Source organism: Apostichopus japonicus, chromosome 7 (assembly GCF_037975245.1).
Source record: "Apostichopus japonicus isolate 1M-3 chromosome 7, ASM3797524v1, whole genome shotgun sequence".
Taxonomy (NCBI): domain Eukaryota; kingdom Metazoa; phylum Echinodermata; class Holothuroidea; order Aspidochirotida; family Stichopodidae; genus Apostichopus; species Apostichopus japonicus.
Window position 1 is genome coordinate 20,179,383 of NC_092567.1, and position 16,740 is coordinate 20,196,122.

The 16,740-nt window shown below is 37.4% G+C and overlaps 1 protein-coding gene across 1 annotated transcript; it reads left to right on the forward strand.

Moving 5' to 3' along the window:
- Positions 1-4,784: 4,784 nt before the first annotated feature.
- Positions 4,785-15,769, forward strand: LOC139969661 (myotrophin-like). Its single transcript, XM_071974799.1, has 4 exons — positions 4,785-4,951; positions 7,070-7,189; positions 11,158-11,241; positions 12,461-15,769. The coding sequence occupies exons 1-4, from the start codon at positions 4,886-4,888 to the stop codon at positions 12,545-12,547; spliced, it is 357 nt and encodes a 118-aa protein (XP_071830900.1). The 5' UTR covers positions 4,785-4,885; the 3' UTR covers positions 12,548-15,769.
- Positions 15,770-16,740: the final 971 nt, after the last annotated feature.

The window sequence follows — 16,740 nt, forward strand, 5'->3', positions numbered from 1 at the left end:
ACAAAAAGGTATGGGATGCCAGTTTCAAAATAGCATGTACAGTCTAAAAATAAATAAATAAATAAATAAAATATTAAAATTAACAAAGGCTTAAGATATCCAAAAGACAGTGCTTCATCAAAGGGTCACTTTTTATTTGCTAGTAGGGCACATTTGCTATTTTGGTAAACAGTGGCTGCTCCTAACCCCTTGATCATGGGCATCAAGGGCCCTCTATAATATCTTCATAACTTCCCTGAAAATGAGAAAACGTTATGCTGTTCCCTATCTATCCCGTTGGCCCCTTATGGACCATGGGCCTCAGAGCTATAATCCATAATAAACCACTCATAAGGCCCGATCACTTTCCACTGGAGCCAATACTACTAGCAAAGAAGCGTTATAAAGGTGTACACCCCTGACCTACATTTTATTTAATTTTTCGCTCAGCTGAAAGCTTTCAGTTGAGCTATAGTGATTCTGTTGAAATTAAATCACTTTTTAGCCACCGTGTTTGCATGACTGTCATTTTGCATTCGATTTGGCTGAAATTTCGCCAGTGGTATGTGTGAGTTACGTGTTCATACATGCAATCATATTTTAGAAAATTTGAGGTCACGAGAGGTCATTTCTGAAAACTTAAAAAATGCTACACCTAGAGCGATTGTCCAATACTGCTGAAATGTGGATATAATGTTTGAATGGTGGTGAACCAAAGATGTTCAGGAAAAATATTTTCGTCATGTGAGGGCCCAAAATAGGGCCTTCTGTAGAGTTTTCAGTTAAAATGAAATGTGGGCCTCAAATCAAATGCAATGATCATGAAATTTGTTTTTCAACGTTTTAGTATTCATGAAAAGTATGCGCTTTTTGTGAGTAGCAAAATGTCTTCCATTCTTAATTTTGCCGTCATTTTGGGAATTAATTCCACCCTTGGGAGACTTGATCAAGTCAAATATTTACTTGTTATTCAGGCTCCCTAGTTATTTTGATGTCATTCTCTGTAAAAGGACTACTTGGCAGATTTGTCATTTGAACTTTTCCACAGTTTGTTTGTGGAATATAACATGGGAGAATGACTTATATCGTTGCAGCCGACTCCGATTTCTCTGTTGTACGTGGATCGTAAACAAATTGCAGGTCGTTCTATTATTGCATCTGTGCAATTTTCGTGAGCAAGTTTGGGTCAGCACAATTCAAACGTGATATCCACAACATGTTACCACATTTAGTAGAGGAACACTTTCTTTACATTTTCGTTCTTTTATTGCATGAATGAAAAATACGAAGGCCCCCCCCCCGGCCCCCCGCCTCCTACGCCTATGCCCATATCTCTAAAAGTGTATCATTGGCAACCCTTGTACTTGTAATGTAGGTTGCCCTTATTAGATAGGGGCCTTATTGTTTTAAAAAAATGGATAAACTGCTCTGAAATATTGCCAATCAAAACAAATTCTCAAATAGAAGCTTAGCTGAGCTTCTGCAGCCTTGCTGCACCTGTGTGTGTGTGGGATTTTTTTATACCGATTTGGGCGATATGACCAAATTCGATCCATTCTTTAAAACTGTTTAAATACACGGATACCGCAAACCAATTCTAGCAATAACTTCGCGACTCTCCGTCGCTAAAAGGCGTACGGGCTCGTCGTCACTTAGGCACATCAACTTTCGAAAACCGGGAGTGACGTTGATTACTTCAATAGTTGCGTCACAAGCATGTTGGTCGGATGTTCTCCATGGTAACTGGCAAATATTAGGAGCAGATCTTGAAACTTCGCATTTAATAGCTCTCACGGTAGAGCAGAAGTGGTTGTCGTAATGATCATGGTCATCGCATACCTCGAAGTTGGGTTCAGGCAAACCGAATTGCAAATCCACTTCTAAAAATTCTTCCGCCTCATGACGGACGAGAGAAGTTACCGGCTTGCATGGGTTATTGTTGCGTTGAAACTTGACTAACATCTCATCAGTGCCGTTACGCAGAAATAAAATAGTGTCGTTCAACGTGAGTTCGTCTACTGGAAGATACGGAATGATTAAATTTGGTTTATCTATTTGCTTATTATGTCGATCGTAAAGAATACCGAGAGCTAAGGAATACTGAGGAAGGCCGCCACGTGGCTTGTCCGTAAGAAGTGGTATAGCAAAGGTCACACCGCTTTCTTCGTTAGAGAGGCAAGGATCTGTCTCATCCAAGAAATCTGTGAAAACGGATTCACCAGCACTGAAATAGATCACGTGCTCGTTTGCCTTCAAAATATTGGGAAATGCCGGTTTCTCGGGGAGAAATAATCGAGGTCCTTTCAACATGAAGAGAAGAAACGAAAGAAAAAGTTACATGTCGACAATTATCAGAAAAATGGTGGTTGCAGGTTAGCTATCGGAGATTGTTAAAATAAAGATAGCTTAATTACTCGTAAACACATGCCAATATTTTTTTTTAAACATGGTGAGTGGCCTATATAAACTATCATGATCGCGTGTATGAAAACTTTAACTCACACAAACCACTGACGAAATTTCAGCCAAATCGAATACAAAATAACGAACTGACGGCATGCATTCAAACACGGTGGCCAAAAAAAGTGACAGATTTTCTACAGCCTATTCGCAGGATCTCTATATACCGTAGCCTACCTTAGTTGAAAGCTTTCAGCTCAGCTATAACATTAGTATATACTTACGATGACACGAGCCGGATACGTTTGCGTAATAAAACTCATCCAATATTTGTTGTACGGTTTCGCGATTCACGATAACGTACATAGAAATCCCAGTCCATGACTGGTTGACAAGCTTCTCTATGACAATTCCTCTCACCCAAGGACTCAACAAAATAAATACCACGAGCAAAAACTTAGTTCCTTTAATTATTAGAATTAACGTTATAATGATTAGCATATAGGCGTTCTATTGAGAACTCGTAAGAGACCATTTATTTTATGTTTACCGCGGCAGACGACACAGTCAGCATATACTGTGTATAGGTACCCGTAGCAATTTTCGTCATATATATCTAGAACAAGACACGGGTAATTACCTCTCTCAAATTATCGCCATTTATTATTTCTCTTGGAGACTGCACGGAAAGCGATACGGCATATTAAGGTTTATGCAGGCAAGTTAAACTTAATCATTCGTTGTTTTGGAAATCCGGCTGAATGTAATTGACTAATGCTGAATTTCGTTCTAGTTAACTATTAGTTGAACAACAGATAATCATGACATCCAAGAGAAATAACGTCAAATCGGTCGGGATTTGACGGTGTCGTATACCCGAGCTCCACGGGGAGGGGAACTGCGGGGGTTGGGGGTTATATCTTAAAGCTTAGGCTATAGGGGAAAAACCCGGATAGCGGAGTTAAGAACCTGCTGACCAAATTAATATATGGAAATAATTACGGAGCAAACTTGAGATGGTCTAAATAAACGAACCGTAAATTTTTACTATATTAAATATACGTATAGTGTCATCTTCAGTCAGTCACCTCTCGTGGTATCCAGCAGGCACAAACACACACACACACACACATATATATATATATATATATGTATATATACATATATATATATATATATAATATATATATATAGATATAGATATATTCACACATACATACATATATCCAAGTATTTGCGGTACAACCGACAAAACGTCCTGCAGCGTTAGTTTAGATGTGATGACATTGTTAGAACGTTTCTACTTACTTTATCAGCGGCGTATCATAGAGAGCATTAGGGCACAGGTGCGGCAATGGAAATTTACCACCCCCCCCCCGCCCACTCCAACACACCCTCAAAGAACTGCCGATATTCTTGCAAGCCTAGCCATGATTAGGGCCTGGGTGAGCTTTATTTTAATGTATATTTGGGCACCCTCCTATAGACATAACAGGCAAGTCCATGATGGAGGAGCCATGAATTAATAATAATAAATAATAATAATAATAATGGGGACTTGAGTGTCCTCCTGTTTTTCTACTAAGCTAAATTAAAAATCAGCAGTTATTTTTACGACGCTTTAGCAACCCCAATTGTGGGAGAAATCCGCAACAGCTTCATGATGGATTACAACTAACACGCCGGATGGCTTCCAATTCAACATTAGAACTCAAATTTGGAATCTTTTCAATTTGTAGAGGTTATTTCAGATGGGACAAACCGTAAATTTGCTCTTGGATGAATATCTCCACCTTACTATGACTCGGTCGGGTATCGAACCCGGAACCTCCCGATTTTCTAAGCCTCATTTGCTTCAAATGCCACCGCCTTTATCCACTCGGCCATGCACAGCACCGTAAATTGTAACCTATACCGGGCAGATGACTATACATGTGTGGACACTACTACGCAGTGCTTGTAACTTATAACTCTTATTCATACTTTTGAGCGCTCGGTTGGCGTTTATGTCCTCTAGTAGGATGTTTGTTAACTTAACCCATTCAGATTCAGATTCTTCTGAATGAATGTAAGAGAATACGTGACTGAACAGAGTTTTAATTACCCTGACGGACAATCGACTGGTACAATAAGGGAGGGGCCATGGACCGGTCCCTATAGTCTATACCAACCCTCTCACCTTCGCCCCATACCCCCCCCCCCCACACACACACAACCCTCCCCTTGCGCGCGTAAATGATCGCTGCGGCGATACAGGGTACGTCCACTTCGAGAAAGATAGTCATAGAACTTTACTAGCCAGCTCGTTCAAGTTCATTTTGCTACATAATTGTTTTGGTCGTGCGCGCTCTACTTCCGGGGTCAGAGTTGCAATCATTGTTGTACACGTTCAGGGCTGTTCCAGTACGTATGGTACTTGCTTGTGAGTAAAGGTACAGAAGGCCTGTTATCTGCCTCACTGCAAACTGCAACCAAACTATAAATCTGAAAAAGAAGAAGAAAAAACATGGCAGAAAGTTTGGTGTGGGCCGTGAAAAATGGAGACTTGGATGCACTCAAAAGTCAAGCTGAGGTAATTTGTAAATTAGTGTCAGACACATTATAGGCTGGAAAATTAATAACTTTTCATGTTGCATGACAATGGTGTTAATAGTTAGGCCTACTGTAGACTGTAGTGTAGGCTTATTACTAACCTAGCTATTCCTAGGCTCATCACTATCAATGCCACAAGTAACGTAAAGTTAGGTTACAGTTCCAACAGGTCTAAGCTAATCATGTGTTCGGCTAACTGCAGGCATATGCAAGGAGGAAATGATGTACTGTTGACATCCAGGCATTTCATTACTGTCCGCAGTTTGTAGCGACACAAACAAAACGTCACTTGCAAGCAACAGAAAGTTAACTTTTTCAGATGGCCGCATGCTGTTTGGGGCGAATCTTTAATGCCTTTAATTGTAGACCTACATAAGTCTGTATGACTAAAGCACACGCCATGTTGTGGTAGTGGACTCTGTGATTCTATGTTAGACTTCTGCAACTTTTCAGATAGTGGCCACCATTTGGCATGTACTTTCTATCATTGTCATGAACCATTTTTTCATCCATGGATTGTAAGTACTTTGCTCAAACTTAGAGCATACATTCCAAAAGAATATTATTAAGGAGAAAATAATATTTTCATTTTACAAACCCAGATATATCTTTGCAATGTCAGCCACTCTATTCAGGTACAATTATATACTGTTCCCTAATGTCACCACCCCACCTTCCCATGTTCCCCAATTGTATTTCCAGGGACAAACTAAAACGAATGACAGCGAATGACCGAATGACAATTGACTTTGTACAGGGTTAATTATCATTTGCGAATGACACCGAATGACAACGAAGGACAGTATTGAGAAGAGATAGAATGATTAACGGAGTGGAGTAAATGCGGTTATTGGTTTTCTGCGCAAAAATGATTGGAGGAAAATCGCATATAACGTGGTTGCAGGGTTTTGGTGTAATTTACGGATAGAAACCACAGGGAAAGTTTTTGTGTGAGAATGCGCTTGAGTGCTGTGCTTTTTACCTCTGTACTGTAGATTTATATAGAAAGATAACTGAAGCCGTTTCAAGATTATAGTATTGTTAGTTTCTAACAATTAATATCGGAAAAATATACCCACGAAGTCTGAACTGTGATTTCCGGTTGAAGCAAATGTCTGTGCTGTCATTACTGTCATTCGTTTTAGTCAACGCATTGTTTTAGTGTGTACAACATATTGTCATTCGTTATGTGTAACGCAATTGTCATTCGTTTTAGTAACACCCGTATTTCCAGATAAAGAAGCCATGGGACTCTTGGTTTTACCACCTTATATCCTTCTGCACATCTAAAAGGTCACTGATTGTTTTTTTTGTTTGACCGTCGTTATTTTTCAACATTGAGAAAATTGAATAACATATATGGTTGTACATTAATGTATTAATGAAAGCAATGCTTTTGATGGTATCAATTAGTTTTTTTTGGGGGGGGGGAATGTTTGACAATTATTGACCATCATTTAAATCTCTTGCATATTTGACGCTCAGTTTTGACAAACTTTAAATAAGATGCACATGGCTCCAATTAATTTGCATAGCTATCCAATAATCCAGATTTTTTTTATGATCACTCAAAGTTTTTAAAAACGATATCTGAAAATTTTCAAGATATTTTCATAAAAGCTTGAAAACTTGAGAGCCTTTGAATGGTTTGATCTTGATCTAGGAAGATGGTCGATAACAGATCTTGAGCTATTTCCGTGGAATTCCAGAATTGAAAGAAAGATCCATGTGTATTTATTACCCCCAAAAATAATACTTCCACCACGGTAACCGTGTTGTACCTTTCAGCATGCCGGTATCAACAGTCTTTACAAGGAACAGCTTTTCTTTACCAGTGCTACACGTAGCATCGCTACGAAAGAACCGAATACTCTCCTCTGTGTTTTTAACGATGAGTGGATCTCTTGCTTGTTTACATTATAAGTTCGATTGCTTTTTTAAGCTCTCAATTTAGTAAAACATGCTTCACAATTTCCTCATGAATGTACACATATGTGCAAAAGTAGCTGCATTTGTCACATTTACCCGATGATTTTGACAAATCTACGTAAATGTTCTAAACTCACTGATATACAAACTACGTATCTTTAAACCGCAGGCGTCCGGTTTCGATGTGAATGCACAAGTGTTACAGGGTAGAGCGCTAATACATATTGCTGCCGACTACGGTCAAGCTGATGTCATTACGTTCCTCATTTCCAAAGGAGCTGAAGTCAATGTGAGTATATTTTGCCAAAACTTTTTTCGGCCCAAATTTACACAATGGCTTCCTGAGGTAGTTTCATATTACTTGCTAGAAAATAGACTTTTCTTTTGGAATTGCTATGTCATCAAAATTTTTGAAGTAAACATGATTTGAAGTACAGTACAGGCAGACAATCCTTATTTAATTTGTCTTACTGATATTAAATTTACACGATGATTGCAATTCTTGGTTTCATTTTCAAACTAGTCTCGTTAACTTTGTTCAACAATGTTCACCAATCTTGTGTATTACCCAAACTACTGTTAAGTAATATTGCTGTTGATCACCCTAAGAAAACCCTACCCGATTTTCTTTCTCTGAGTTTTGCTTTTAAAATTCAAATATTGGTTTGTTGAGCGAGAATTCGATGATATTCTCAACATTTAGGTGGTAATGAAAACTTTTCCTGGTCATTGACAGTTTATCAATCACTTTTTAAAGGAATAGCAGATAATTTCAACTTTTTGTTTTTAAACTGTTATTGGGCTGTGGAGGTGGTTGGCAGGGGGAGGGGTGGAGGGGGTAGGAGAAGAAGGCAGTCAGTTCTATAATTTTTGAAAGGTATTTATCCCAGTGAAGCTACTTGATTTTCTCACTGGTCAAAATCTTTGAGGAGGACAGCCTGCGCACTTCGTAGATGGTTAAAGAAAAAGTTCATTAGCATTTATAGTGTGGTATCCGAGCGTAAGAAATGAGACTGTAGATAGTACAAGAAACACAACATGTGGAGTACACAAGATGGAAAATCTATTTGTGTGTTTGTACCAACTGGACGATAGCATACAATGCAACAATGAATTCAACTTGGTATAATGGGAATTCAACACTGTGACAAATAGTACAGCATGTTATGGCATTAAAGTTGTAGACACACATGGCATTGTTTCAAAATGATTTTTTGAGGATTGCCTGCTGCCCTTTGACAATTTTGTTGACTATAATTATTATTTTTGTTATCAAATTTCCTTCTTGTAAATGGTAATGTATGAAATTTCTTTTGCATAATTGAGCTAAATATTCAAGTCCAGAACTGAATATGTGTAGGTATATACTTAACATAGTCATATTTCATCGTCATAGAGTTTTTCAGCCTAAACGTGGTCTTAAAGTGACGATACTGAACTTTGAGGAGTTAATTTAGACTCTATTTGCCTTGTGTTTCCCATCATTGATGCAGATTCACTGCCCGAATTATTTAGTTCTCCTATCTTGTCTTGCAATTTCGAAGTCTGTGAATATTGTGTAGACCTTATCACATATATACTATGGTTACTGTGTAAAAGACAAAAAGACAAACAAAAAGCCATGCTTGTACACATTGTTGTCACTTGTTCATTCATATTGCATAGCATTTTTGTAATTTGATACGGGATAAATTAATTCCACGATTGATACTAGTGACAACTGTGTATGGATCTATATATATATATATATATTATATATATATATATGCTGACAAAGATAAAGGGCTACAGGTGCTTTCATAAGATGTGTACGTGTAACCTGTTGAGCCCTTTAAGATAAATGCTAGGTCAGTTTTAAACTTGAGCTCCGCAATGTTTATTTTATACCACGTATTCCTTCCTGCGTTGGCATTAAAGACTATAATTGGCTTGTTTTTTTTTCCATACTCTTAACTCATTGAATATGTCTTGATCTTTCTTCCTTGTTATCTTTAACAAAGTTAGAACTTTTGTTTGGAGATTGAACTTAGATGGAGAATGCTTCTTGTGATAGTCAGAATGGCTATTTTTGATTGGAAAATGTAGGAGGCAGGAAAAAATAACAAAAATGATTTGAATAATTCAGTTATGTCTGGATCTCCACAGACATAAAGGATAAAGCAATTTGTCTAGAGAATTGGACACTAAACTACAGATCTATGAGTACTAGCTCTTCTTTCAGTGCATGATCACTGCAAGTAACAGTGGGAATAAATGTTAAGAACAATTATGTGTATGTATATTCAAAATAAAATAAAACTGTTAGCAAACTGCTTATCCAGTAGAGAGCCTGTGAAAGAGAATGTGTAAAAGTAAGTTGGCCTTCTTCAAAGGCTATATGACAAGTAACAGTACCATGAAGGACAAAAACACGCACAGAATACAGACAGGTTAATGAGCATGGTGAACACAGAGAGATAGATGTAAGGGATTAGTAGACAAGGGATGGAGAGAAGAAAGAAAGAAACCAACAGGGGAAGAGGAGAGGTAGGAGATATAGGAGAGGTGGAGGGACAAAGAGAGGATTAAGGGAAGGGGGTAGGGAATACACTAGAGAAAGACAAAGACAGAAAGATGTGGAGAAAAAAGGGTGGAAGAGAGCTATGAAAAGAGGAGTGATATATATAGTATAATAGTAAATTGTATATATTCAGCGCTAAGTACTGTGTTCAGTACTGAAATGCGAACATAGAGTAGGTCACCAGGGGGATTAATTTATCCGGTATCGCATCCCAAAATGCTATGGAAAATGGTCAAAATAGCTAGATTAGTTCAGAGATGTATATATATAGCAGTTTGATTTTTCAATTGTAATTTCATTAGGGACAAACTTCAGAGACTTCAAAAAGTGGTACACAACATTTGAAAACTAAATTAAATTCCCCATTTGTTTCCTGTTCCAGATTGACATTCTATCATTTTCAAAATTTCCAAAATCGTAAGAAATCGGTAAGCCTCAGACATACTGTGCATAGTCTAACAGTATCGAATAGCCAGTACTAGAAGCTATTTGTGCCTAACATACTGTATTCATATCACAAGTTTCTTCGCCCTATTTCTGCAATTCTGTTACTGGATACGTCGTGCTATCGTATCCCTAGTCTCAGATGCTATTAACCTGTCGTCTTTTGTTTCCTGGATACTGCTTTCAGTTTCCCGGTTAGCGATAAGAAACTATCTTCACAACACAAGGAATTAATGTCTAACAGATAGATTAATTAGATTTATTGCCAGATGGATCGTAAAAATTCATGACAGTACGTGCAGTATCCTTAGTGAATAGTCACTCAGTTAATACTGTATGTATATGCAGTTTCTTCCTTGTGTCGTGGAGCTCAAAAGTTTTCTTTGCACTTGGCAACGTTCGGTTTGGTATGTTGTAGTATCCATGTTACTTTACATAGTTATACAGTTATTTAAGGTTATATATTTTTAACAAAGTTCATGGCTTCCAAAACGTGGGATAGAGAGTACTATAAAATTAAAACCAAATGAAAACACCCTCGGTCCAAAACCCAGATGGATAGTTCCTTGAGTGGCTGGGATGTAAGAGTTTTGAATACATTCTGGTGAGGTGGGAGAATGTCGGAGCTTTACCACTGGACTTGAGAATATGAGAGTGAAAATACAAAGGTCTTCAGGTATGATTCAGACTGAACTCAAAATAAAAGTTGAGGCTTCTGGGGGTCATCGTCAGGTGCGAGGTGTAAAGCGTCAAGGGGGTGGGGGTGGGGAGAGATGGGAGAAGTGTTGCGCGGGTTGAAGTGTGTCTGGTGGGGCCAATGCAGCTGATAAATTGTCGAGCATCTGTCATTTAACATGCTGTAGAATGTGCAGCTTGTAGTAAAATTTAGAAAGTTTGCTGCATCTAGTAAATTCCAATGTATTTGTACGGTACAGTTCATGCCAGCCCAATCTTCCAGAGGTTAGGAGAGGATGAATTTCGGGTGTCCGTAGGGACCAGTGCAGTGGAAAATTGTCTGGCATTCATCATGTGACCAGCCTTTGGGGTATCTTTGCGGTCATTTAAACCTGGTTCTATCCGATACAACTTCCAGTGTGTGAGCTTGCCAAACTTTTGTGGCCCCAAGCAGGTCTTCTGGTGGTTCTTCTGGGGGTGTCTCACTCAGCCACATCTAAGGTTGATAGCGCACGCACAAGTTTTACGAGTTCGTCATTTTAAATCTTGTTTTTCTCACCTTTTACTTGTTGCTACAGTGTGCAGACAAACATGGCATCACTCCATTGTTAGCTGCTATTTGGGAAGGACACGAGACCTGCGTTAGTCTATTGTTATCAAAGGTGAGTACGAACAATTTTCCATAATTTCACAAAATTATCCAAGTGACAGCATGATATTTTAAAAGACATCATACATTGTGCAGAGCATTCTATTCTGAAATGTTTGCAAATTCAACTTTTATGACTTTAACGAAGGATCTAGTCTTAAATTATGTGACCGGCCCCTTGACGAAGGAAATTAAGTAATATTAATTAAAATGATTTCACTTCAGGGAATAGGTTCGTCAGGTATCAGCATTGGCTTAATAACGATATACAAAAGATGCATCGCAGTTTGCATCCACTGACTGTTTTGTGTAATTTCATAAGTAGCAATTTAATACAAGATAAAACACTCGCAAAGAACAGCTATGTACACCAAATCGTGCAGGCGAAATTGTTCCACGTTTTGTTTGAAAGGTGGTAACACCTTATTAATTTTTACCTCTGTTTGTCAGTCCGTCTCCTTCTCCCTACTGCTGCTCCTTTTAAGGCTAAAATTGAGTATAATGTCAGCTCCACATTGCAGGCGAAAATGTTAACCTCATATTTATCCATTATTTTGTTAAATTCAAATAACTCTTATCAGAAACATTTATGTTTCATATTAGTAGCAGAGGACCCTGGGATGCTATTATTATTTATTATTATTACTATGTATTTGATAGAGCGCTATACAGAAACAAATATAAACTACACAATAAAAACAAACACTAATCCTAAACACAAGCAATAAATACAAACATTTTCTCTGCAGTAAATAAGTAATAAATAAATAAAGAAATAGTAAATAAATATTCATCACCATTTATTCAAGGCAAAGTTTTATTGCATTTTCAATTGTGTCATTTTAATAATGCCATAAAAGTGTTATTTTTTTCCTATTGAGTTTTTGTTTATTGTTGTGTGTTTGTTTCTGGTTGCATCTGAGGATCTGAACTACTTGCTTGTGTGTTAGACTATTAAAATTGTCCGGTCGCTTAGAATTCTAATGAGCCTCGGGTACATGTGTAAAATGGTAATCGCTCAAAAATTGATGGTTATTAGTACAGAAATACAACCTGCACTGACAGCAGGTAAATGTGTTGTAATGGTTTGCAACATATGAAACATAAAATTTTGCATCTGATATGTCAATCATTCATGGTTTTTCACCAAAGGGAGGGGGGAGAGGGGGGTGGTTATTGTGTCCCCTACAGATGTCTCAACCGATTAGTCTTTCTTTCTTTTAATCAAACAGGGAGCAGATAAGAGCGGCAAGGCACCGAGCGGAGAGTCATACTTAGATTGTGCAGAGAAGGAAAGCATAAAGCAACTTCTTAGATGATTTCTTTCTCTGGCTTCCGTATATTTGCAAGTCGGGTGCAAATTCCAATATATTTTGGTCCTTTTTTTTTCTTTACCCTTTTTGTTTTACAACTCCGCAAAGAGGTAGAGCTTCTTTCAGCCTGCTACATACGTAGGTCTTTTTTAATTGGGAATAAGATTTTGTATCTGACGTTTCCTCTTTGTTTTATTTTGTCCTGTCGACATTCGGGTTATGTTATATTAGTATGCAAACTGCATTTAAAAAAGACGACAATTACAATTAAATTCCTGATTGTCAGATTACCTTAAAGGTGGTGTATATTTGAACTATTATGAAGCAATTTTTTTTTTTTTTATGAATAAATTATAGTTTAGTTACAGCTTTGCAAGTAAAGGCTTCTTTCTAGCTGGAAAAAAATAGAACGTAGAAATTTCCTGAAAATGTTGAGAATGAGTTCTTGAAAACTCCAATGACGGGACATTATAAGTTTCTAGAATGTGAATACAAAAGGTGTTTTTTTTTGTCTTAGTGAATCTCAACTACAAAACTTATGGTTTAAAAAACCTGCAGATAATAATTCCATACCACAGGCTCAGAGCTTTGCCTTCAATGCAACTTGATTCTTTTTAATTTATGCAAATTTATTCATCTATCTCAAACTGTTCATCGTCAGTTCGCCCAGAAATCTTTGATGCAGTGTTGGCTTGTCATTTACCCATGCAATGAAATTGTGCAGGACATGTAGCATTATGTTGCTCTGTATGTATTGTATGGTAACTTCACTGATTTAGTGAGGAATATGTGCTTTAATGTTTCAAGAAAGGGAGGAAGAGGGGGAGGGAAGGGGGTTGGGAATCACTTAAAAAGTTATACATGATATATATGGTAAAATTCAAATAGTATGAAAATATTAGTCAAAAAGTATTATGTTTTATTAAAGTCCATAGTAGTGATCCATCTCCCAAAAGGAGTGACAGTTGCTTCAGGGAGAAAACCTCTAAGATGGAGGAAACACTGCCTTGCTAGTAGGATGGGGTGTGGTGGGGGGGGGGGCAGGGGGAATCGAAGACCCTGGTCATTTTAGAAAGGAGTGTACTAGATGTGGTTGAAGGATTGGCTGAGACATGAGTGGCTTCAATATAACTAATACCTTTGGATTTCTGCGATTAATTGATTGTATTTAAAGAAGGGTTTTCTCTGGTTTAGGAATACCTTGTCATGCCTTGGGGGTGGGGGTCTAATTTGAAGGGTGTGCTCCTCACCCTTTGTGGGAAAACCTGATTTTGAATGGTATATATATGAAAATGGTTATAGACTATTTTGGAGTCACAGTTAACCATAATTTGAATCCTACAGTTAAACTGTTGTCATCATTGTGAAGGTAAAGGTTCCAACAGTTGTGAGTTTTTCTCTGTACGATGGCTTTGAAGGATGATGAAGAAAGAAAGTGTGTGTTAAAAAAGGGGCTTTGTGGTGTTCAGTGTCTGCTTATGCTTAAAAGTATATATTTTTTATAGCATCGAAAACCACTCAAGTAACAAATCATGTTGGATAAGCTCGGTAAAGTGCAGCATTTCACAAATAGATTGATGAAATTACAGTGAAGTTAGTTTTGAAGAAAACAAACATATCCTTCATATCCAACAAAAAATTCATGTTCTTCAAAATTAATTTGTCGACAGTTTATCGTCAAAATTATTGATTGCATGATCGACTGATATCAAATTCACTGTGAAAAGTTGGATTATGAGGAAATGATGTAGAAATATTGATGAGCATGCTAATATGATATGTAGGTAATGAATTATTCATTAGCAAGTAAAGAAACTTTTTGCTGACATTTGTTAAACTTGACAACGAGAACAAGTTAATACATGTCGGAGATTTTCAGATATCAGTTTCACTCTATCAGTGAGGTTGTCTTGAGAGAGGTATTTTGTACGGCAAGAAATTACAAACTCGTCTGGACTTCCTGGAATAAGGAAAATAGTTTTTTTGGTGGTTTGCATGGTAACTTAGCATTGTTTTATTCCAAATCCAGACATGTATTCTATTGTTTATTATTGAATTTTTTGCTTTAATTATTGTATTTTTCGAACAGTAAATGGAGTCGATATTTGACCGGGTTCTTGCAAATTACCTTCCCTCTTTATGATCCAATCTTGTTTTGAATTATTTTGTTTTTCTTTAATTAATTTCCCTAAACCTTTCCAGGGTGAATCGACGGTCGCGCGACACTCGGTATATTCGGTTGACTTTTGTCTCCGAACGTCCAAGGAATCTCTGACCGACAACTCTGAACATACTACCAGACAGCATTTCATTTCAACTTTAAAAAATGTTGAGAAAAATCTTGTAAGGCAGTAAGATTTATTTCAAGTTGCAATCAAAAGTCGCATCGAATATCGATGAGATATTTTTTGGGGTCTAGTACAGTTTAACGAGTGGTGCCGGAATATATGCAATGACATTTTTTGTTATATCGGTAATTATGGTTAGTGAATTGGCATCAGAGATAATGGAGAATGGAAAGAATTTGAGTTAACGTTTACAGTTTCGATATTAAAACAAAACAGGCAGGAAGTGAGGTAGGGTGGGGGGGGGGGGGTGGGGTAGGTGTTGCATGACTCGACAAAACAGTGACAGTGAAGTTTAGTTTGAAAGAGAACGTTTCTGTCATATCCAACTGAAGGCCAATCTCAAAATTTCATGCTTGTCAAAATCTATGTCAACAGTTTCCCTGATGCTCATTTGCATAAGCAAATGACAAAAGTGGATTTAACTCTTCAAATGAGTGTTATTTCATTGAGAAATGTGATGGTTGAATGAAAAATGGAGAATTTTGTTGTTGTTGTTGAGCAATTCAGTCAGTAATACTTTTAAAACTTGCCTAAATTCCAGGACGTATATTGGACGTATTAAATATTGATAACGTACAGGACGTATTAAATATTGATAACATTTATCAGAAATGATGTTGATGAAGATTAAATGAAGAAAAAAGAGAAAAAAAAGGCAAACTTAAGGAAAGAAAGATTTTGTAGAATAGTATTTACATATCATGGAATAGAATGCTTGCGTTAACCTATCATGATGTACTCCATCTAAAACTAAGTTGCTTCAATGTCAAAGTGATATGGTAAATAACTTTTTGTATACATATTACTTCAAAATTTCTTACTTTCTTTTGTATTTAGTCATCGATGGTAATTTGGAAAAAATATAACTCTTAAAAAGAAAGCTAAAAGATTTGTTTGTGTCAATTAGTAGTCACTGACTCCCAGATGTGAAGGAAAGAAACTGCAGCTTCCATAATGATAAACTGAAATTGAGGGGGTGAGGTGGAAATCCTATTCCTAACCATAGGGATACCTGGTCTAGGAAACTAACCCTTGGGGATCCTATCTGTGGGGAAGGGACCCGTGGGGAAGTCCACCTGCGGTACAAATGCCTCGAAAATGAAGGTAATATGAAATTTGCTCTGTGTTAATTAGTAGTCACTGACTACATATGGGAAGGAAAGAAATTGCTTCCATAATGATAAACTGAAACTGAGGGGGTGAGGTGGAAATCCTATTCCTAACCATAGGGATACCTGGTCTAGGAAACTAACCCTTGGGGATCTTATTTGTGGGGAAGGGACCCGTGGGGAAGTCCACCTGCGGTACAAATGCCTCGAAAATGAAGGTAATATGAAATTTGCTCTGTGTTAATTAGTAGTCACTGACTACATATGGGAAGGAAAGAAATTGCTTCCATAATGATAAACTGAAACTGAGGGGGTGAGGTGGAAATCCTATTCCTAACCATAGGGATACCTGGTCTAGGGAAACTAACCCTTGGGGATCTTATCTGTGGGGAAGGGACCCGTGGGGAAGTCCACCTGCGGTACAAATGCCTCGAAAATGAAGGTAATATGAAATTTGCACTTTTCATTTTAAAAGTTCTAATGTTGGGTGCCACTTTGAAGATGCTACCAGTCAAAAGATTCTTTCTCGAAAAAATTCTTTCTCGAAATTTTGACTTTTTTTTTAAATTTGACTTGTTTTTCTTGCCAATGGCTCGACACTTCTAATCTTTCTCTCGGAATTAAACTTTTTGTCGGTTGCGTTCGACTTTCTTTACCGTTCCTTTTCGATAGAGAAATCCTCCCGCAGGGACAATTCAAAACTTTGATTGTCTGCAAGGGAGGATTAATATAGTTTGTAAGC